Source organism: Drosophila hydei, unplaced genomic scaffold (assembly GCF_003285905.1).
Source record: "Drosophila hydei strain 15085-1641.00,03,60 unplaced genomic scaffold, DhydRS2 tig00008125-arrow-arrow-pilon, whole genome shotgun sequence".
Classification (NCBI taxonomy): Eukaryota; Metazoa; Arthropoda; class Insecta; order Diptera; family Drosophilidae; genus Drosophila; species Drosophila hydei.
Window position 1 is genome coordinate 484,958 of NW_022045835.1, and position 23,285 is coordinate 508,242.

At 41.3% G+C, this 23,285-nt stretch overlaps 4 protein-coding genes across 8 annotated transcripts in view; 2 read left to right on the forward strand and 2 right to left on the reverse strand.

Annotated features, from left to right (window-relative positions):
- Window positions 1-161: 161 nt before the first annotated feature.
- Window positions 162-3,660, reverse strand: LOC111604577 (inhibitor of Bruton tyrosine kinase). The gene is made up of 8 exons (XM_030225209.1): window positions 3,655-3,660; window positions 3,375-3,419; window positions 3,190-3,317; window positions 2,993-3,136; window positions 2,339-2,934; window positions 2,159-2,282; window positions 1,421-2,102; window positions 162-1,342 (listed from the first exon to the last, which is right to left on the reverse strand). Exons 1-8 carry the CDS (start codon window positions 3,658-3,660, stop codon window positions 440-442), a joined length of 2,628 nt encoding a protein of 875 aa, XP_030081069.1. The 3' UTR covers window positions 162-439.
- Window positions 3,661-3,801: 141 nt separating this feature from the next.
- Window positions 3,802-11,320, forward strand: LOC111604487 (sodium/potassium-transporting ATPase subunit beta-1-interacting protein). Of its 5 annotated transcripts, XR_003944345.1 has the most exons (7): window positions 3,802-4,297; window positions 4,426-4,563; window positions 4,636-4,716; window positions 5,184-5,375; window positions 5,508-5,568; window positions 6,252-7,859; window positions 9,717-9,732. XR_003944345.1 is itself a non-coding variant. In XM_030225214.1 (6 exons), the coding sequence occupies exons 1-6, from the start codon at window positions 4,238-4,240 to the stop codon at window positions 11,076-11,078; spliced, it is 1,743 nt and encodes a 580-aa protein (XP_030081074.1). In that variant the 5' UTR covers window positions 3,802-4,237; the 3' UTR covers window positions 11,079-11,320. The 5 variants fall into 5 exon arrangements, 4 of the variants coding, with proteins under 4 accessions (XP_030081074.1, XP_030081073.1, XP_030081075.1 ...); XM_030225214.1 differs by lacking the exons at window positions 6,252-7,859; window positions 9,717-9,732 and adding an exon at window positions 9,868-11,320; XM_030225213.1 differs by lacking the exon at window positions 9,717-9,732 and having other exon boundaries at window positions 6,252-9,235.
- An 835-nt stretch (window positions 11,321-12,155) lies between these two features.
- LOC111604554 (angiotensin-converting enzyme) lies at window positions 12,156-16,366 on the reverse strand. Its single transcript, XM_023322651.2, has 6 exons — window positions 15,474-16,366; window positions 13,888-14,179; window positions 13,241-13,807; window positions 12,519-12,659; window positions 12,278-12,450; window positions 12,156-12,214 (listed from the first exon to the last, which is right to left on the reverse strand). The coding sequence occupies exons 1-6, from the start codon at window positions 16,171-16,173 to the stop codon at window positions 12,198-12,200; spliced, it is 1,890 nt and encodes a 629-aa protein (XP_023178419.2). The 5' UTR covers window positions 16,174-16,366; the 3' UTR covers window positions 12,156-12,197.
- A 5,524-nt stretch (window positions 16,367-21,890) lies between these two features.
- The window catches only part of LOC111604611 (sodium channel protein 60E), a 32,998-nt gene continuing 31,603 nt past the window's right edge, over window positions 21,891-23,285 (forward strand). The window contains exon 1 of the mRNA XM_023322725.2: window positions 21,891-22,031. Within this exon, the coding sequence (XP_023178493.2) occupies window positions 21,989-22,031 (43 nt within the window). The 5' untranslated portion in view covers window positions 21,891-21,988. The remainder of the gene's footprint in view (window positions 22,032-23,285) is intronic.

Here is a 23,285-nt window from a genome sequence, read left to right on the forward strand (position 1 = left end):
CGAATCCAAGTAGAATAATAATTAACATCATTGCTTTAGATCATATATATATATATATTTCTCAAAATATATATACATTTACATTCATTGACAATATTATTGAACATCCTTTGCAAGGATCTAGTCAGAATTTGACAAACAATTTATGCTTAAATACAATTCTAATCAGTAAAAAAAATCTTAGATCTTTCGGGCAGTTATACATGCCGAGCGTTCACTGTACTACAGCCGCTGTGTGTTGTCCACTTCTTTAAGTTAGCCTCTCTTAATTTTGCATTGCTGAAGTCTTAATGCACCTTTGCAGGTGGCTCCGAGTTCTACATCTGAGACGAATTTCTAAGCAACTGGCTAGATCTTAACTTCATTTAAGATGCACACACACTAACACACACACACGCACACACACCTAAATAAATGTACTAGCAACTATTTGGGGACTTCAGTGCTTCAGCCAGGTGGTAAAATTAATATTGCTGGGCCTCGACTTGCGCTCAATGGTAATTGTCTCATCGTCAATGTTATCCACATTGTAGAATTCGCGCAGCTCGGCTATGGCCGCCTCCTCGATCTGAGTGTGAACGAGCGATTTGTTGCGCATGCGTTCGTAGCTCTCGCGTTGACGGCGCTCATCGGCGAGGATCTGTGAGAAGCTATTGCCGGGCTCAGGCGGACTAGCTACCTGGCCACCACGCATCATATTGGCAAACGAAGTGGGATCTGCGCTGCTGCCCGTCGCAGCTGCAGCTGGTGAGCTGAACGGCTCGGCGTATGATGAGCTCGGAGAGCTGGCTGTGACGCCCCAAGCATTGGGCACTGGCACAGGTGCGGAGCTATTCAACTCCACTGGCGCCCGCCAGCTTTGCGACTCGGACGAGAGACGCTTACGCTGCTTCTGCGACAGCTTAGCCGACTGCGGCATTAAGGAACTTAAGTCCAGATTGTAGCTCTTGCTCAAGGGCGTGCTGCACTCAGCTGAACTGTTAGCTGACGGCGGTGGAGGCGTTGCTTCCTTTATATGCATGGCACGTGGCGATATGGGCACAAGCTCCGGCGACGGCTGCTCCTCCTGCTTGAGCACGCTGTTGACCTTGAGCGCCGTCTCGGCCAGCTTGCGCTTTTGCTCCTTTTTGTCCACAACGCGCGACCAGTTCTTAGCCTCATTTGCTGCTGACGCTGCTGACTCGGGCGATGTGGCTGTGGTTGCTTGAGCTGCTCCTGTTGTTTCACTTAGACTCAGCGAACGCATCATGCTGGATATGGCCTGCTGTTCGTAATGACGTGCATCCTGTTTGTTGTGCAGCTCCTTCTGCTTTTGCTTGCTGGCCTCCTTTAGCTTGGCATCCTAAGAAAAGCAAAGTGTTTAGGTTAGTTAAGTGTGTAAAGGACTTCAGTTTTATATTGAGCAATTGCCAAAACGAACCGCATCCATTCGATAATCCAAATCGACTTCGCAGCCATCAACAAAACTGAGCAGCAGCTCATCTTCAATTGCTTCCGAAAACGGCGTGATCTGTCTATAATCGAAGACCGACTGAAACATTCCCCGATAGTGGTCATTGAGTCGCTGCAGTGTATTCGGCTCGCACTGCTCGATGCTGCGGTAGCAAAGAACACGCGCCAGATTCTGGCAGATGAAGTCGAGGCAGCCCTGCTGCAGCAGCTTGCAGTTGTACATCGTGGCAAATTCCAGCATCTCACCGCACTTCCGAATGCTAATCTTATCCAGAATCAGGGATTCACACACATTCTGCAGCGATTCAATGAAATACTGATCACAAAGCGTAATCATATTATACAGAAACGTTTCCGTATAGTTCTGCTTGCAAAATGCCTCCGTATCGAGGCTATAGAGATAATCCAGCACTGGCTCCAAGTACTCAAAGGGTACGCCATCAAAGTGAACTGTGGTGCGCTCGGCCCACGAGTGCATGAACATCATTTCAAAGTATTCGAGACGCGCAACTAGAATGCATTTGTGCGCTTCTAGCACTTGATTATCCTCGCAGACAATGCGCACATCGTAGAGCTCTGGATATTGCGAGCGTTGCAGACGATTCAAACGCTGCCGCGGTGGCATGGGGAATTGCTGCTCGGTGAGGTAGCTGAGGAAGATTAAAAGTATAAATAGAGAGAGTCTAGGAGTGGCCCAATTGCTCACTTGTTGACATATTTGGCCAGCTCATGTAGTTGGAACTTTTCCAGATGTGCATGGAACATTTCGCAGACGCGACTGCGCTTTGCTGGTTTGCTAGGGCCCAAGCTCTGCTGCAGGCAGTCAATGTCTAGCAAGAGAAAGCGAGTTAGTCAGTTATTCGAAACTCTTAAGCCAGCTACTCACCCTCCTCTGTGGGCCAATAATTTGTGTAGATATGCTTCAGCACCACTTCGAACATTTTGCCCGTTAGATTCTCAAAATTTAAATAGATATTCTTATCCAAATACGCGCGTATGAGTTCTCTCAAGCCGGGAGCACGTCCAAAGACTATGAACTTATGGGCCGCAAAGCGTTCGCCATCCACATGAAAGACTAAATCATGCACAGCATCCGCTTCACTGGTGTCATGGTAAAGTTTCTTAAAGCTGTGCTCACGTCTGGGTAAAGCGGGTTTTCGAAAGTATTTCAAATGCGATTCTTGAAGCACTGCAAACGAGACGAAGCTCTCATCGCACACAATGTCCACAACACGATCCACATTTGGCACACGCTGCAAATCGATGCGAATGTAATGTTCCCTAGAGATTTCTGTGCGATGCTGGTCATTATTTTGCCATATATCCAAATTGGGCTTAGATTTCTCTTGAGAACTGGCGGGCAAAGCCAGCTGGTGGCATTTACCACGATAAACGCAGCCATCCATGGAGAGCAGCAGCACCTGATTGCATTTGTACAAGATGCGCTTGATTTGTGGCATGCGAATGGGCGCGAAGATGCATCTGAAAAAGGCAGCTTGATTAGCGATTGCAGAGTTGAAGTAGGTTCAATTATAATTGCCTGTAGAACTGTTGCGTATTCTCATACCAAAGAAAGACCACATTCGTTTCAGTTAACATCAACAGCTTTAAAGCCGCCGCAGAGCCTTTTGTGGAGTTTTTTATATGACCACCCATAACAGAGATGCTCTTTAGATGCTCATAACTGTAAAGGAGAAACAGTTAGCGACTATAACTTTTAGCATGAAGATAACCAACTTCGGTGTCTTGATTGTCCTTGGCTTATCCGCATAGAAGAGCAGAATCAACTTCTCCTCGGTGTAGACAACGGTCGCCGCATTATTTGCCTCCACAAAGCGTATGCTGGTGCGATCCGCTAGCTTTAGCTGAGGGTTGGAAGAGCAAGCCTTAGTTGTGTTTAGCAAATCTTTTAGTTTGCTTACCAATGTGGGAGCTGCAATAATTTTTGTATACGCCAATGTATGTCCCTGATGGGAACATAGTGCTTGTGTATTGGATGAGTGTGGTGTAGCATAATTAAAATTATGACTGCGGTCACTCAAGCGCTACTGAAGTTGTTAAATATTATATATATATATATATATATATATATATATATATGAGTATGAGTATGTATACACTTGCATACGTAGTTAAAGAAAATGGAATAGTTCAAAAAAATGAATAAGTTCATGTGCACGTAATACTTGTTTACATACATACATGCATACCTACATAAATATGCTGCCAGTGCATAAGTATGTTTGCTTGCTTGTGTGCAAGTGTGTGTGTGAGAGAGGGAGAGCAACGAAGTTTCTCTCGGTAGCTGCTGCTCATTTCGTATTAATTTCTTTTTATTTACTTTTAGTTCACACAGATCAGGTTTTCCAGTCATCAAGTGCCTGTCCTCGCTGCAGCTGCATTACATTACATTTCTTCGTCTCCCTTTTAAGCATATTATTCTAAGGTGCGAAAGAGAACAAGTGGATGCCTGACTGCCTGACTGGACAGGTTAAATGCGAGAACGCAACCCCCGGAAATGCCAATAGAAAAAACTCGACCATAAGCAGAAGCAGATAAAGCGCCTGCATAAAGAAAACAACGATCAACAAAAAACTAAGAAACAAAACAACATAAAAGAACCAGTGCTGCGTGTATTTGTGTGTGTAAGAGAGTTGAACTAAATCAATGCAGCTTTCTGCACTGGAACTGCAGATAATACACACACACAAATCCAAATACACCAAAACACACACATGCACATAATATTTGGCACAAATTGAATGAATGGAATAATTATGTTGTGATGGGCTCGTGTTCGTGTACACGGCGACACTTTCTGCTGTCAACATGCTTCCTGCAAATGGTAAGTGTGTGCGTGAGAGAGAGAGAGAGACTGCCATATGGTTGACCCTAATATTATTTTATTTCCCTATTTTTTATGGACATGCAAACAATGCTTGATATCTGTTCCCATTGTTAAACAATCGATAGATAACGATTATCGAACGCCAGGTATTCGACTTTCTCGGATATATGTGGGCGCCCATATTGGTCAACTTTTTTCAAATATTATTCATCATATTTGGCTTCTATGGTGCATATCATTTTAGAATCAAATACATTATAACCGTAAGTACACCCCTAGCCCAGGCAGCCAGAGATAACAAATCATTTGACGATAACCCAAATTTGATTTCACAGTATTTATTATGGAACTTTGTGTGGATCGGCTGGAATGCGTTTTTAATATGCTTCTATTTGAATGTCGGCAGCCTGGATAAGGTAAGCAATTGGGGTCAAAACACAAATAACATATGGGAAATAGGGTTTAGGTTGATTAAACATGGTATTTATAAAGTAAAAAAAAAACGATTTGCTTTTATGAGGCAGCAAATTGTATTTGAAAAGATTTTCTTTAAGTGAAGTAAACAGCTTTCAACCTCTTTTAGATGATTAATAGAATCCATTTATATATATGTTGATATATTCATCAATCTAAATATATACGTGTTTGTACATTTAAGTCTTACAAAGGTTGTTTTTAACTCCTTCTCAATTATCGGCTTAAGAGAGTCGTATCACAAAATCTCCTATACTCTGTAGACTATTTTATATATATTTTTTTATGTAAATTATTTTATTATATAAATTACTTTCTCTTGCTTTTACTTCGATATAGCTCTATTATAATATCTTTGCTTATCAATTCTCTACATTAATTTCTCTCTTTCGTCTCTTTCCTCTTATAGGATGGCGATTTGCTTAATATGGGCACTGGCAGCGTCTCCTGGTTCGAGGCGAATGGCTATGGCTGTAAGCCCACCTATAACATCACCTCGGATGATCCGTTTCGACCTTTGAGGCCGGAGCGCGTGGAGGATTGTCTGTTGGACTATACGCTCGTTGAGGTCATACATTCTGGTGTACAATGCGCGCTGGCGGTGAGCAAACTATATATATATCTATATAAACACACACGTATATGTATATATATATATATATATGTTAATCAATTTTAAGTGCTACGAATTGTCATCAATTGTCTGACTCTTTCTCTCTCCCTGTCTGTTTAGCTGCTGGGCATACTTGGTGCGATTCTAATCAGCTGCATATTTCTCGATGAGGATGACAGATGTAAGTTGCTGCAAAGCACTACAAATTCAAAGCACATACAACTATGTATATATATCAATATATATTTGTCTAAAAGTCAAGCACTCTTTGGTAATTGGTTTCTAACAATTTGTAGATTTGTCTTTTGATTTAACCAACTTTTTGTATATATATTTTTATTTCTTATAATAATTTCCCAAAGTTCCCAAAATCTTAAGCTGAATGTTTGTGTACGCAACGACTGTCATGTTTATATATATAATTGTTAAACTATATATTTATTTATAAACAAAAGAGAAGTGAACTGTGTTATGTTATATGAATTTCAATGCTTTGATATATACAAAAAAGAAAACCTGCCCGGAATGTCTTCCATTTTGTTGTTTTTGATTAACCTAGCGAAATGTTTATAAAACGAATGTGAAACAAATGTTATGAATAGCAGAAACAACCATATGCCATATACATATATACTCTATACATTTATCACAAATCATATACCATATCTTATACATATATATGCTCGTGAACGTAATCTATGTTATAATTATGTTATGAATCCAGTGAGAAGAGCAATAATTTTTGATTGTTATTTAATTGTTAATTGCTTTTGCTGTTTAATCGCACACACACACACATAATACACACTTTATTTGTATTTTATTTATAATGTTAAAGCATCTTAAACAATTTCTGGTTTACAGTCGATTTCATGAACGGCGATGCGAAGAGTCCACAGCACACCGTCGTCCATCCAATGTACGTGAGCTATACAAGTATACCAACAACGTCTGCAAGCGCAACAATGCAATCAAATAAGCATATGCAGCAGCAGCAGCAGCAACAACAGCAGCAGCAACAGCAGCAGCAGCAGCAATACTCACTGCAATTCTATCATCAACACAGACACAAATCGAGCAACAACAACAATAGCAACAACAGCAGCTACAATAATACACTCAGCAATGTTCATCAACAGCCACAAGCACAGCAAGCAAATAACCTTAATGCATACCAACCACATTTAACCCACACAAGTGGCAACAACAACAACAGCAGCAGCAGCAACAACAACAACAACAACAACAGCAACAGCAGCAAGAACACTCGCAGCAAGTCGCAGCAACCACAACTGAACCACATTGAGAGCCAAAACAAAGAGCAACAGCAGCGCAAGCGTCTCTATCAAAGCAAATCACCTGCTTTAAACTCTGTCAGCCCCATGTCCCTGTCCATGTCCATGTCCATGTCACCGCAGACAACCTCCTCGCTCTCATATGCCTCGCTGCAGAACTCGAATCCACAGCTGAGCAACAGCAATTATAGCATTTGCAATGATACGTCCAGTGGACATTTCGCACGCATTCATCATAAGCCCAAGGCTCCCAAATCTTTGCCAGACATCAAATATGCCCACGTGGCTTTGGCCAGACTCTCACGCAATTTGGAAGAGGATGAGGATAGTTTCTCGTTGCACAATTTATCGCCCAATGGCGACAATGGCGTGACCTATGTGCCCTTTCAGAGTCCCACACCCAATAGCTTGTTTGTCGAGAATAATAATGTGGGCACGCCGCACATAGCCTTCAGCTCTCATCCACAACAGGCCAACAACAACAACAACAACCATTATCCATATGAGCAGCATGGTTTGCCTTTGCCTTTGTCAACCATTTCCAGCTATAAGCAACTGCCACGTCCCACACAAATACCGCTGCCCACTGTGCCCATACATAGCTGCCATGTCGAGCCAGAACCGGAGTCGGAACTAACCCTGTCGCCTCCGCCTCCTCCTGTGCCACGTCCGCATATCTTTCAGCCACGTCTGGGTCAAGCGCCCTACCCTGATCTCTCGCCCGAGATAGCCGAAAAATATGCCATGCCCACACAGCATGTGCCCAGTGGCTCGCCCATGGTGCGTCGCAGTCAGCGTCGACCACGTCCACATCCAGCTCCGGCCAATTTCTGTGATCAGATACGCGACACACCACCCGGCTATATGTTGCGCGCCCGTAGCCAAGATCAGCTGGAGGAGCAGCAGGCACCATCGCAGTCCCAATCGCAATCGCAATCGCCATCGCAGTCAGCGCCGCATGTCAATCGACGCAGCGGACGCAAAGCTCGTCCGCGCTCCTTTTGCAATTCCATTGTGGGCGCCCAAGCCTAAAAGCATTTCACACACAGATCCTCATTGTGCTGCATTCCTTTTGACCAAATCTTATAGACTTTTAGAGATTATTCAGGCGTTACTCGCTCTTATTTCAACCGAAGCTGCAGTTGTCTCTCTCTCTTTCACGCTCTCTTTGACTCAAGTATGTTCAGCTCCTTTACAACTCTTAGTGTCTATATAACCATCTCTCTCTCTCTCTCTCTCTGATAAACATATATAAACCTCTACTGCGGGTGCTGGGCCAGATTTGCCGCTTGTGTGTCATGTGTTTGTCCATACTAACTAACTGTATATTACGATTTAGTATGTGTTGTCATCTTTTTTGTTGTGGCTAACAGAGTTTAATTTTAATACATACTACGAGCACGACCTAGGCACACTATAGATAGGGACAGATTACGCGTGCTCGCTTTAAGTGCAATGCAAGAGAATGGTTTCGACTTCCAAAAACTGTTTCCAGTTACAGTTACTGAAAAACAAAAACAAATATTGATCTGTGCTCAGTTTAGAACTGTTCCCAGCTGCAATGTTAAGTAACAAGCGTTGAGAACAGTTACATGCTTAGCTGTAGACACTTAAACCAACTGTTCACAGTTGTTTACTGCTGTTCCCAGTTTCAGCAGGGAACACACCAATACTTAGCTCTACTCACTTTAACGAATTGTTCTCAATTGTTCACTGTGTTACGGTATAGCCACATTTTAATGAACTGTACCCAATTGTTGTCTGTTTATATGCTGTTGTTCGCAGTTCGAGTTTCAGTTTGAGTGTAGCGTAGATTGTAGATTCACTGAAACAAACTATACCCAATTTGTTCTAAGTAATCTATAGGAACAGACTAATACTAAACTGTACTCACTTTAAGTGTCATATAAGTCACAGGAATTGCATTAATCGAAGCTGTTCCCAGGAATTGCTCCCGCATGATATCGGAACACTCTCAATTATATCGAATTCCAACTGCTCCAATTGCAGCTCACGCAAATGGAAAACAGAAAAGTTAATTTCTTACACTTAAAGAAATTTAATCTAGAAAAATGCACAAAATAACGAACATTTTCATTATAATTAAATGAAAAAGAAAGTTAAATAATTTTTTGCGTCTAGATTTGCCTTGCATAGCACTTGAAGTGGATAAAAAATAACTAGATTTAAGCTAAATATCGGATGCCTTGATAGCCATTCACTGAATTATGTGACAAACACAAAACAAAATACATACATACATACATACGCGCTCTCATATGAGACTTTCCATAATGGCTGCAAACAACATTATGAAATGTGATAGAAAAATGTTACAAAAAAGAAACAAACACAACAATTGAAACGAAACGAAACGACATGAAACGAGATAAAGAAAGAAACTATAAACTGGGAAGGGAATATAATGGGAAGATAAACGTAACGCTAAGCGGAAAGTCCAAATGCCTTCATAATTTTATGTTCAACTGTGATACTACATAACGATAACAAATTATTAAAAACACACACAAAAAAATGTCACAAAAATTGTTAAACAAAAATCAAAATATTTAAATTTGCCAATGCAACCAAAATGCCTTTAAAAAGAAAACTTTTTGTTGAAAAAAATATAAAAAGAAAGAAATTTAAAAAATTTAAACGAAATTCGTTATACATATAGATATATCTATATATACATATATATATCAATTGTTAAGACTAGTTGTTAAGCTTTACACAAGAGAAATTCGCTAATTAGTTAATAGGCAGAACGATCTATATAGTATATATATATATATATGTGTGTAGTTCTACTTATAGAGTCTATATAGTTCTACGAGCTGATTGCGTGCCAATATATATTCTGCAAAGCGTTTAACCCTCTAAAAATATTAATAATAAATGTTCATTTACACAAAATGTTTTTTGGCTTTTTGTTATCGATCGATCGTTATCGAACTATATATAATCTGGTTAACTGGCTTCATGTAGCTGCTATCATCTAACTGTATCTCTCTGTCTCTCTCTCTCGTAGCTAATCCTGTATACATTTTAATCACACACACACACCAAAAATCAAAATCTAACAATGCTCAGGTAACTGCTGTTAACTTAGCTAGCTATATCTGCATTACAATACAATTTATCGATCATCGAACTAATTTCTTGTATTTCGTTATCTGCAGTGAAGCACATTAGCAAGCAGTCGAAGCATCGCCAGTCGCTGTATTCCATTGATATAAGCGATACGATACGACATCGCACGGATGTGATGTTGGGCTTTGGCGATCCACACGATCAGGATCAGGATCAGGATGGCGGCGAGCTGAGTCCGAAGCCCATGACGCCGCGCCGTGTCAAACGGCGTTCGGTCATGGCGCGCGGCACGCATGGCAGGCAGTCAACTGGCGGCGGAGGCAGCAGCAGCAGCAGACGCTCGCATCACGGCTCCAGCAATACGTTGAGATCGAAGCATGGACATGGACATGGACATGGCGACAGCAGCAGTGGCAGCTATGTGCGCAGCAGCACGCGTAGCTCGCGGCGCAAATATCAACAGAATCCGGTGACCAAGTTGCTCGATCAGCAGCAACAGTTGCAGCTGCAACAGCAACAACATCAGCAGCAGCAACAGTTGCAATTGCATCAGCAACAGCAGCTGCAGCAACAGCCGCAGCTGGGCTCGTTTCATCGTCAGCGCACGTTGACAGCTTCCAATCTGCAAAGTCTCAATGCGGACATCGCCAACAATAGCAACAGCAGCAGCAACATCAACAACAGCAACATCATGAACAATAGCAACTTTTACCACAGCTATCGCAAGAATATACCACTCGATCCCATATACTACAACACCAATGGGCAGGGCATGTTGCTGGAGCAGCAGGCATCGCCGCCATTGCCACCGCCGCCGCCTCCACCTGCACCGCTGGGCGGTGGTCACTACAATCCCAGCTATCAGCACTCGACCACACAGCTCAATGATGTTGGCCACGCCAGCGATGAGCTGTATAACAATCGTCCGCCGTCTGTGCGCTCTAGCTATTCCAATTTCCATGGCTCACGCCCACTCTCCACCGCCTACAACAATGCGGAGAATGTTTTCGTGGGTCTGAGCGGTGCCAGCGCCAGCCCGCCGCAGCCGCCCTGCACGCCGCCACTCTACCAGCAGCATCCACTACACCAACAACAGCAGCAGCAGCAGCAGCAACAACAATATCTGCCGCCGCCTGTGCCAGAGCCAGCGCCTGCTTATGTCAGCGCCCAGTCTCATATTAACTTCTCAAAGCGTACTGCCTCCAGGGAGAGCATACGCTCCATGGCCTTTCTCAATAATGGTCCGCCTGCCTACAATCTTAACTATCATACGCCGCCTGATTCGGAGACAACCATGTGAAGAACCAGTAACAATTATTTATAGCTAGCATATGAATCGTTCAACAACTAATGCATCGTTCAATAAGTTAAGACCATCGTCTGAGTCATCCAATAGCAATACTTTCATATGAACGAATCATTCAATAACTTAAAGCTATTATTCGAATCAATACTTGATTAACTTAAAACTATCAATTGATTCTATAATGACTATCATATGTATTCTGTATTCAAGAACTTAAATCATTCAAAACGTCACAGCTCTCATATGAATGAATCATTTACTTACTTATTCATATCAAATGATTCATTCAATAACTTAATTTAAAACATAAAAAGTAATAGTTCAGATATATTATAAATTGGAATCAGAATCATAGCTATCAATATCATTAGAATCCTATAAAACTCTGATATATGAATCCTTCAATAACTTATTGACATCACATGGATTCTTAATAAGTTATTGAATGTCAAAGTTGTCATATGAATCATTCAATCACTTATGCATCAACCATCAAAGATCTCGATTGATTCGAATCGCACACTATTTATATCGCTATATATATAGTTAACTGTAAGCAATCGCCCACAAACTAAATGATAACTGTTTACTTATATCTTATACAATTATCGCTAAATGTATTTAACGTTAAATCTAAATTAGTTTTTAAGCTTCTGTCGTTTTACCAAAGTGCCTTTGTATATATATATAAAAACAACAAAAATAAATAACTCTTTTGTATGTCAATTTTCTATTTTCAATTTATGAATTTAGATAGGAAAGTTGATGTAGATATGTACATAAAGATATGGTTAACTGACCTTAAAATGTCATTTGCTCAGCGTATATAGATTATTAAGTGTAAAATTCTAATATAGATATAGAGATATAGATATAGATATAGATATATATATAGATATAGATATAGATATAGATATAGATATACATATAGATATAGATATTTATATCTTTAGATAGCTAGGGAAAGTTTATCTTCATAACTCGTTTGTAGTGCGGGCTGTAGAAATTGTAGACCAGACGTAAAGCTTGATATTTTTATATATATTTATAGGCACACATATTTAGATATATATATATATATATATATATATATAAGAAACTATAGTTCAGCTGTTATTCCTTGCGACACACTGGAAATAGAAAATAAGTTAAAATTATATATATGCCATAGACTTAATTCAGGTACTACTCACGCTCATCTGCATCCCAGCCCGGTTCCAATTCCAGTTGCCTATTACGCTCCTTCAGCCAGGTGAAAAGCGGTGCAAAGTATTCCAAGATGCCACGCCCACTAAGCTTACGTTCACGTGTGGCTATAAACATGACATCGCGCCAATGTTTGCTGGCGCCCAGTTGCATCATTTCCCTGTATGAATAATATATATAGATATATAGTATATGGATATATCACCAAAGTCGAGCAGGTATATATACCGCATCATCTTTCCCGCCTCAGAGCTGTTGTGAAAATCGCAATTGTGCAGAGGATAGCTAGGATCTCCGGGCTTATATTGATTGCTAGCGAGGCAAAAGGCGCGATAGAACTGAAAGCCAAGGACCTCAGAAATGAATTTTCTGTGAAGGAATAGAAAGAACTGTGTAAAGCAAAGAAGGCAAAGAAGCGGAAACTTATGTAAGACAAGAGAGGCTATATAAGACTAGGAAGAGTATGGAAGGCATTGCAGACTGTATAAGACTAGAAAGACTATATAAGACTTGGAAGAATATATAAGACTAAGAAGACTATATAAGGTAAGAATTTCTATATGAGACTATGAAGACTATAGAAGACAAGAAAGACTATAAGACTTTGAAGTCTATAGCAGAGAAGATAAACTATATAAGATGAAGACTATATAAGATTAGACAGTGTCTGTAAAGAAAGACAAAAAACTATTTGAGACAAGGATCTCTATACCAAGAAGGACTATATAAGACTTGGACGACTATAGCACAGAAGGTAGACTGTATAAGATAAGGAAGACTATGAAGACTATATAAGATTAGACAGTGTCTGTAAAGAAGGACAAAAAACTATTTGAGACAAGGATCTCTATAATAAACTTTCTTTAAAGGAAATGGAACTGAAAAATAAGCCAAAAGCCTCTGTTATCAAATAATTATTATAGGCAATTCATATAAGTATTCCTGCCCACCTCGTGTTCGATCTCTCTGGCTGCAAGCCGCGATAAAATTTATAGTCCAAGTCAAAGTCCCTAGCAGTGCGCCATATGGGTGGCTGTACGCCCGCAAATTTGTCCTGCAGACGCCAATAGGCGCAGTTGTAATCCTGGACGCCAATGCGACCATCCATGACATCCACGAGGAATTTGTCGTTGATGAAATACTGCGGCACAGCCAACAGCGTGTGAACGCCCATGCGAAAGAGTCGATTCAGCGATTGATTCTCCGTTAAGCTGTCGTTCAATAGGATATAGAGACGATGGAGGTGACGTGGCGTGCCCGAGGCCAGAACCGCGGTCTCGCCTAGAGCAGCAGCAAAGCCCGGACAGGGCTCCGTGTCCAAGCCAAAAGGTAGCTCGCGTTTGTAGAGATTGTACTGCAACTCCGCCATGGTGCCATGGGTTTGCATCAGCTTCTTGTAGTTGGGCTTCGGACAGTAGCGCATCGCCACATCCGGTGGAAAGTAATAGACTTGGGACTTACAATCCGGACCGCCTTCATCATCATTCATGCGTCTCAAGAAGCGCTCGTAGAAGTTGCTGTAAACGAAGAGCATAAGAGTTGAGACTGCGTTGACTGACTAAGAGATACCCTGTAAATGGGGTATTCTATAGCTCACTTGGACATTTTATTGAGACCCAGCAACTCGAAGAACTCGACGGCCTTATTGTTAATCTTAACAGGTGTGACGAGCACCTCCTCCAGACGATGATGCACTGACGGCAGCTGATCCTTGGGAAAGGGCGTGCGAAAAATCTGATGTGAATACCAGGCCTGCGACAACATCTGGTCGAAAACGGGCGCTGAGATGGCGCCGTCATCTTTGAAATTTGCCTTGGGATAGGCCAAAATAGCCGAGTGCCTCAAGTAGGCGTGCATTTCTCTGTAGAGCGGCATTATCTCCCAGATAACTAAGGAATATGGATGAATTTATAAATATACATATATACCAGAGGTCAGTCAATCAAACAACCAAATTTGTATTCAATCAATCGAACGACTAAGCCTTCAATCCTTCAATCAATCGATCAATAAGTCAGTTGATCAATCGATCAATCGGCAAGGCAATCAATCAATAAGCTATTCTATCTGCAAAGCAATCCAATCAATCAGTCAATCAGTCAATCAATCTATTACGCTTCTTATCAGTAAGTTTATTAATCAATCAAGACCCTTTGCTCAGTTAACAGTCAATCATTGCACAGAATAGCAGTCAATCAATCAATGAGTCTATCAGTCTATCAGTCAGTCAATCAATCAATCGTACTTCAATCGCTTAAGCATTCATTGCATAAATATACATTTCCAGCTACTCTTCCATCTCTACCCAGTACATCAATCAATCAATCACTCCTTCTGGCACTACTCTTATCAGTCAATCAGTCAGTCAAGTGTTCAGTTGATCAATCAATCAATCGGCAAAGCAATCAATCAATAAGCTATTCTATCTGCAAAGCAATCCAATCAATCAGTCAATCAGTCAATCAATCTATTACGCTTCTTATCAGTAAGTTTATTAATCAATCAAGACCCTTTGCTCAGTCAGTCAATCAATCAATCGTTCTCCAGTTGCTTAAGCATTCATTGCATAAATATACATTTCCAGCTACTCTTCCATCTCTACCCAGTACATCAATCAATCAATCACTCCTTCTGGCACTACTCTTATCAGTCAATCAGTCAGTCAAGTGTTCAGTTGATCAATCAATCAATCGGCAAAGCAATCAATCAATAAGCTATTCTATCTGCAAAGCAATCCAATCAATCAGTCAATCAGTCAATCAATCTATTACGCTTCTTATCAGTAAGTTTATTAATCAATCAAGACCCTTTGCTCAGTTAACAGTCAATCATTGTACAGAATAGCAGCCAATCAATCAAGCAGTCTATCGGTCAGTCAATCAATCAATCGTTCTTCAGTCGCTTAAGCATTCATTGCATAAATATACATTTCCAGCTACTCTTCCATCTCTACCCAGTACATCAATCAATCAATCACTCCTTCTGGCACTACTCTTATCAGTCAATCAGTCAGTCAAGTGTTCAGTCCGGCTATCAGCTCTATTAGTCGCTCCATCAGTCTATCAATCAATCAATCAATCACGCTATCATTGATTAAGTCTATCAATCTTCAATCAGTCTCAATCTCTGACAAATTATAATATTCCATAAAAGTTTTCATATAGTTGTCGCGCCTTATCTTACCCTCCTCCATTTCCGCCTGGAAGTTCTCCGTGTCATAATACAAATACCAAGTTCTCGATGGCGTCACATGCCCGTTGTAGGTGGCTGCGATGCGCAATAGACGCACATAGTCAATGAACGTGGATCTGGCCGTATCCTTGTCATTGATAGCTGTGCGCCAGTTGAACCAATTCAGCTTCAGATCTTCGTACAGCTTCGTGTGCATATTCTGATTGTAGAGCTGCGGGTACATGGCCAACGGTCTGCGCGCCGAGCAGTCATCATTGGAGCAGACCAAGGCGCCGCTGATGAAATTCTGCATAGCTCGCAGCAGGTCCTTGGCCTGTTCATAGTTGTCTGGCTTCAAGCCCTGCAATTGCAGCTTAGCCAAGCGCTGAACGCGTCGCCGTAGCAACGGATCCTGCAGCTGCTCGACGGGCACAACACTCAGATTGGCTGCCAGCTCGTAAGCCAGTTTGTAGGTCTCTGTTTCCACTTCCTGTTTGCTGGGCGCCTGGCCACCCAGCGGCGATTTACCTTTCGAGGTGAGCTGCAGAAAGATGCGACGACGCATATCCCATATACGCAGCATACGCTGCGTGGCCATATCAAGTATACGCTGTGTAGACGCCTCATATTGACTGGTATGATTCGATGTGGGCGTGGCAGCGCAGCAGGCAGCTGCCAGGAGCAGGAGAAGGGCCAGTCTATGCCAGTGCATGGCGGAACTGTGCACTGCTGGAGCCTTGAGTAAAGCTGCCCCGCTTCAAGCTTATTTCCGCTGAGCAGCTGTTGCCGATAACTCAACTGAAGTCGTCTGTGGCTTATCAATTCTCAAGCTGCGTTGTTGCTTTACGCTCATTAAGTATTTGTTCACTGCCTCCAGATCTTCTAGAGCTGCGAGCTATACGAGCTCTCATTGCGCACTGAGCAAAAGATTCGATTGTGTTCTCCTATAAGGGCATAAAGCTACGATCGAGTGGGTTGCTTAAGAAGTACACACAAATTAATAACATTAAAAAAATAAATCATAATTAAAAATAAATAAAATTTTTGTTTATTAAATTAATTTAGATTTGATATAAATTTAAATTTCTTGACTCACAAAATGTAATAGTTTCTTGGGCAGCAACTTTTATTACCACCCACTCTCTACAAAGATTTTGAGCAACATTTCTTATCAGCTTGAAGCTCAAATAGAATCCATAAGCGCAAGCTCAAGCTTGCGAAACCGTCAGATCTAATTCAAATTTATGAGAATGGAAGAGGAGAGCAATAAACAATCAAACAATCACAGAACGTATGGAAGCATATAACTAGAAAAGTAGAAATATAGCAACACGGAAACAAGGGAGCATGCCTCACATATCCCAACAATACATACTCTACATACTCTACATACTCTACATACTCTACATACTCTGCATACTCTACATGCTCTACATACTCTACATACTCTACATACTCTACATACTCTACATACTCTACATACTCTACATACTCTACATACTCTACATACTCTACATACTCTACATACTCTACATACTCTACATACTCTACATACTCTACATACTCTACATACTCTACATACTCTACATACTCTACATAGTCTACATACTCTACATACTCTACATACTCTACATACTCTACATACTCTACATACTCTACATACTCTACATACTCTACATACTCTACATCACTATTGAGTAAAGCACAATCGCCTACTTGAATTTATGAGAATCGAGGAGGAGAGCACCGACTATGAAAAACATTTGATTTAAATTGTGGAGCTGTGCAGTAAACGTAGTCTACTTTTTGATTGGCTATCAAAGAACACACATGCACATCCATTCACACTCTCATTCACACACACACACTCACACACACATATTTAAATAAGTTTGTAGTTAAATATGTAAAACGTAATTTATCCGCTGTGTTGCAATTGCATTGAGATACCGTTGCAAAACACTTCACCTCTCCTTCGCCCTCCTCCGTGCTCAAGGCCAAAATGAAATGAAGTATACGCCATGTGGCACACCGGTTGAAAATTACAGTTAACTTGGCTTTCGATTGAATGGCGAGCAAAGAGCTGGCGTCGCAGCATCCAATTCATCTTTTGTTAGTCAGTGGCCCATATTTTGGGCTTAATAATTTTGACGTTTTTAGACAGCGGCCTGCGGTGCAACAGCAGCAGCAGAAGTGGCAGCAGCAGACGCAGTAGCAACGACAGCATGAAGCAAAAATAGTGGGAAATTTATTATGCCCAGCAGCGCATTTGTTTATGCCGGCAGGAGTAAAAACAAAAAAAACTGTGGCAAATCGACGCTGGCAATGTCGAGTTTAGCCGAGTCGAAGCCACGTTTTCCTTTTCTTCTACTGTTTAGCCTGGTTGGTCGGTTGCTTTTGACATTTTGGCCAAAACATTCGCCGTGGGTCGCTGCGACACGCACATGGCACACGCCACTGAGAAGGAGAGCAAACGAGAGAGCGCGCGTCCTGGCATGTGCGCAATAATGGGAAATTTGTTTGGTACTTATTCGTCTGGCTGCTCTGCAGATTACGTCAAACGGAAAGGAAAACCCGTTTGCTCGCAGTCAGTCACCAACGAACCTTAGAACCGAGCAGTCGCCATTGCAATGCACGCGTCCGTAGTGCGAGTCACACAAATACAAAAGAACAAATAAAATATTACAAAAAACCAAAAAAAGTCATATATATATACATATATTATAAGAAAAGACAGCACACTGACACATACACACAGACTGAGGGACACACACACACCTACCCACACACACACTTAGCGAGTCTGAGAAACAGAGATTTACAAGTGCAAGCAGCGAAAAAGTCTTCTGCGCCCAAAAATAGAGTGAAATGTGCATATTGTTGTTGTTGTAAAGCAGGATATAACGGAAACTAACCTACATTTTCGCGCTCTTTCGCACGCTTTCGCACAAGCCAAGACCAAACTAACACATACACACCAACGAACGAATGAACGAACAAACACACACGCACACATTTACAGTAACTGTGACGCCTGTGCTGTTGCGCGCTCGCTCGCACGCGCTTAAAACCAGAAAAAGAAATCAACAGTAAATTGTAATAACACTTCTCAGCTTAAGGTGTGTGCGTGCAACGCCGCCGTCGCCGTTGTCGTCGTCGTCGTCGTCGTTATTTGTCGTGGTATGCGTGTGTGTGTGTGTATGTGTGTCAAACAATGTGCGTGCCAGCGCTGTTTTCATTTTTGTTGCTCTTGCCAGTGCCGCTGTGCCTGCTTGGCCAGCATTGTTGCATAGAGAGTCGCGACTAAAATAAAAATGTAATTAATGTAAAATATATACATACAACAACAACAACAACAACAACAACAACAAGAGCAGAAGAAGCAGCACTAGTAGTAGCAATCGCAATAATCATAACAAAAGTGTGCCCAGCTGTGGCCAATTGAAGGAGCCGCAGTAAAAGAAAAGAGAAGAAAAAGGAGAGCAGAAAAGCAAATTGCAACAATCGAATGCAGCCTGCATATGTATGTATATATGTATATATTAGTATGTGTGTGCGTGTACATATAAATAGTAACTAGTGCATTGGGCAAATTGAAATGTAAATACACACAAACAAACATACACACACACACACACATATGCGTACGCGTGTGCGTGCGCTTGTGTGCATATCCTGTGCGTTGTTCAGCGATTACATAAAGAAAATAGCAACAACTACGACTACAACTACAACAACAACAACAGCTACAAACAAATGCAATGAAAAGCAATTAAACATGTTTTAAGGTAAATCAGCGAACAGTTTCAATGCAGCATATGTATGTGTGTGAGTGTGTTGGCGAGTAGGTGTGTTGGTGTGTTGGCGTGCGTGTGTGTATGCGTTTGTTTGCACATGTGTTGCCAATGGTCGAGGGGGCGTGGCGTTTGCTGTGTGCGCTATTGCGGCCTTTGCGGTTGTGGCTTGTGGCATTGCCTTACTTTTTGTTGTTTTACTGTTTCTGTTTTCGGTTTGTTTTTTATTTTTGGCCCATAAATTAGCGCTTGATGTGCTGCACTTAACTAGCGCACAGACGAAGAAGGCAAGCAACGAAAGGCCAACAGTGTAGCATAGCTCAAGGCGCAGGCCAGCTTCCTAACCAAATGCCCTGAGGTCACGCCCAAAAAAAAAAAAAAAAAAAAACAAAAAAAAATTAAAATAAGCGCCGCCACGTAGCTACGTGAGCTGCTCTTATTGTTGTAATAAAAAATATATTTTGACGATTTGTGTGTTAAGCAAAAAAACAAACGAAGCAGTGCAGGTGAGCCAGAGAGAGTGAGAGAGTGGGATAGAGAGACTGAGAGCAGGAAATAGGGGCAAAGAGAGGAGGTTAGCTGGCATACCGCAGGAGTTCCGCTAACTGATTTCTGTGCGCTGCTTGGCCATTTGCTTATCGACTGCCGCACGCAGCAAAGAGACAGTAAAACCTAAATTAACGTACAGCTTGCTGTTGCTAGACTGCTTATATATTATTATCATTAGTATATTTGATAAGAGACAGTGAAGCCTCAATTGAGGAACAACTAGAATATCTTGAAAATACTTGAACTTGCTTAACTCTATTTATTGAATTGTTCAACTTGCTTTGCTTAGCTCTACATACTGCATATATGTATATAAGAGGCAATAAAAGCTTCATTAAAGAACAGCTAGAAACAACCGGAGAGAGCTGTCAAAGACTAGCTACATATAATATATATTTATATTCTACATTTGTTTATTTATGAATATATTTAATAAGAAAGCTCTAGCCTAGTGTGCCCTGATACGACGATATCCTGAACCCCGACTGATCATACCGCATAGCTTGTATCAGTCCATACACTATACTTAGCAAAGATACGATACAATAATGCTCTATTGATATACAGCTAGTAACTGTGAAGGATACACTGCACAACTGAGTTTCTATTCTCGTTTTCTATGTGTAATTTTTGAAACTACCCTCGTTTCTATAAAGACATATTTTACTATGTAACTCAAGCAACTTCTTACCGCTTCTTATCGCTTCATTGTTCACTTTCACATGCCTTCACTGTACATAAGTACACACAGCTCCCGCAACTCTCACTCGCTTAGGCAGGCTTGCCTTTATGACTGCATTGTTGCGCACTCTTGACACCTGTCCCCCACCAAGTACCCCTGCTCCTTGAGCACACTGCCCCCACTATCTCACGCTCATTCAATCACAGTGCGGCTTCCGACAGGAGGCTGGCACGACACACCTGCCTGCAACTATGCGAGCTGCTGTGCTGTACTTGATATTGAATATTTTATGGCACTTCATCTAACGTTTTCCATTTCGCCAGCGTCAGCGGTGTCAAGAAGTTTTGTAAAACACAACAGGAAGCAGGCCTACCTACCTACATATACAACTAAACGTAGCACCTAAGTCAACCAAACACACGCACACACACACACACACACACAAAAGCAGTTCACAGCATCCGAAGCTTGGCCTCCTTCGGCTTGCCTTTTGCTGTTCGCCATTTATCAATTCTTGTAACTTACTTTTAGTTGTGCGTGTGCGTGTGCGTGTGTGTGTGTGTGTGTGTTATGTGTGTTTAGTGGTGTGTGTGCTGCCATAATGTTAATTAACTTTATCTTTTGGTAAAGCTTTAAGTCTTAAAGCGTGCACATTTTCCGCTTCTACATGTATTCTTCCTTTCTCTGTGTCTCTCTCTCGCTCGTTTATCTTTTCCGCTACGCACATTACGTATACGTTACGTAAACGTAATGCGCTAGCAAGCTTACATTACGCATACGCCGCGTAAGCCTTCGTGTAGGTGACTTAAACTGCACATTATCTGGCAGCCAATTTCCGCTTAATGAGCAGAGACAATTGAGCGGAACGCAAGTCGCTGACAGACAGAGAACATGACTATATATATGTATATATAAAATGTGAAGATATGGAATTGGCCTTGTAACGTTGTCAAATGTATTCTAATTTGGATGCGTAGCGCAATTCACTTGTAGAAGCCCAACTAAAAGAGTTACCAAACTAATAAGTTGTCCTTTTTCTTCTACCCCAATTTCTTTGCATACCAATTGCCTGCAGTAAGCCCTGACTACAAAGCACAAAATGTGAGGCCAACAACAACAATAACAATAAACGAGCCAACAACAAAGTATCAGCAACAAAAGGCAAAGGCGTTGAGCCATGCCCATTATTGGAAATACCCGTCAGACTCAACAGATTTGCATAGCTAAAGACGCCGACCGAAGGATGTCAAAAGGAAGGACATGAGGCAAATCCAAAATGTTAACAAAGGCGACAATATTAACGCTAAATGCGACGATCCCAATGTCTGAGCAGTACTAAAGTGTGACAGAGACAGAGTGAAAGACAAAGAGAGACAGAGAAACAGACAGAGAGAGAGAGAGAGAGAGAGAGAGAGAGTGGGCGAGTGGGAGAGAGCATGCAGCTGCGTTAAGAGAGCAACAACAAAAGCAAACAAGGATATTAACGAGGACAATCAGTCAAGATGAGTGATGATCAAACGCTTGCAGCACAGAATGATGATAAAGGTAAGTTCATAAAGGTGCCACAAGCACACACACACACACACACACACACACAGACAGATTTATATATAGTATATAGTAGTTGCCATAAATATCGAGTATGAAACAGATTGTCGAGGCGAACGACGCCTGGTTTGAGTTGCCATCAAATCTGCGCCCGGTCCTGGGCCATGCATATCAAATGAGCCCCAGCCAAGAGGGGAGCAGATGGGGGCGCGGAGGAGGACTCCTCTGACACCCAGCAACTGGCCCAAAGGCAAACAAGCAAGAACCACGCGCCAGCTGGCTCGACTAAGAGATGCCCTGTGTGGGCAGAATATGCTTAACAAACATTAAATCGTATATATTCTATATATATACACTATTCCTTGTAAAGTATTCGACTAAAGGATACTCTGTAAACTAAGGCATTGATTGTAGCCCTCGAAAACGCGTAGAGGACAGCAGTTGGGTATAGAATATATCTTTAGCATACATCTAAGCACACATAGTAGATAGTATATTAATCACATTAGAGTTATTTACAAAGTATTCGACTTAGAGATACTCTCTTTTGCGCTTGCCCTCAGTTTACAGAGGTTGCAAATGGGAAGAAGTCAACATTTCAGTGTATATAATGCTCTAATAATATGCACTGATTTCTATTAACACTACCCAAAAGTTATACGACTATAGATACTCTGTTTTGCAATTAAGCTTAGATTATTCAGTCTAAAAGGGTAAAAAGTTGGCGTAGAGCTTATAGCACATAAGTATATATATAATAGATATATTTGGTATGTTAAAGCTGTTTACAGGGTATTCGACTAAAAGATACTTGATTAGTATTTGAACCAAGTTTATTGATGAATAGAAGCGTACGAAAGGCACAGTGAAACGGCCTTCAAGTATAATCAAACTCATATATATTCCTTCTGTTGAGTCAAATTCTAGGGTATTCAACTAAGAGCTACTGTCTTTGTGTATAGTTAGTAGACATTAAAGTTGGGATGAAGAATCAGTTATTTTTTCGCTGTTATATATTCTTGTTATTAAACTGTTTACAGGGTATTTTGTAGTCTTATAACGGCTACTAGTTTGGCCTAAGGATTATGCAGGCAGTATAAAAATATAATTCGATTGTCCAGCGAAAATGGGGACATGGATTACAAGTCCAGCGCGATGCAATGCAACCCAATTCCGCCACTAGTTACAGGGTATAACAACACGCAAAGCTAAAAGCTGTGCAGGGATTGGCAATGAAGCCGACATTAGAGC

Bases quoted from the DNA above. Each gene is read 5' to 3' on its own strand.
- LOC111604577 (XM_030225209.1), bottom strand. The intron at 3,137-3,189 runs GTTGGTTATCTT...TCTCCTTTACAG, and splicing joins AGGACAATCAAGACACCGAA to TTATGAGCATCTAAAGAGCA. The intron at 1,343-1,420 runs GTTCGTTTTGGC...TGCTTTTCTTAG, and splicing joins TGGATTATCGAATGGATGCG to GATGCCAAGCTAAAGGAGGC.
- LOC111604487 (XM_030225213.1), top strand. From the start codon at position 4,238: ATGGGCTCGTGTTCGTGTACACGGCGACACTTTCTGCTGTCAACATGC. The intron at 4,717-5,183 runs GTAAGCAATTGG...TTCCTCTTATAG, and splicing joins ATGTCGGCAGCCTGGATAAG to GATGGCGATTTGCTTAATAT. The intron at 5,569-6,251 runs GTAAGTTGCTGC...TCTGGTTTACAG, and splicing joins TCTCGATGAGGATGACAGAT to TCGATTTCATGAACGGCGAT.
- LOC111604554 (XM_023322651.2), bottom strand. From the start codon at position 16,173: ATGCACTGGCATAGACTGGCCCTTCTCCTGCTCCTGGCAGCTGCCTGC. The intron at 14,180-15,473 runs GTAAGATAAGGC...CATATTCCTTAG, and splicing joins CCAGGCGGAAATGGAGGAGG to TTATCTGGGAGATAATGCCG. The intron at 12,451-12,518 runs GTATATATACCT...TTATTCATACAG, and splicing joins GAGGCGGGAAAGATGATGCG to GGAAATGATGCAACTGGGCG.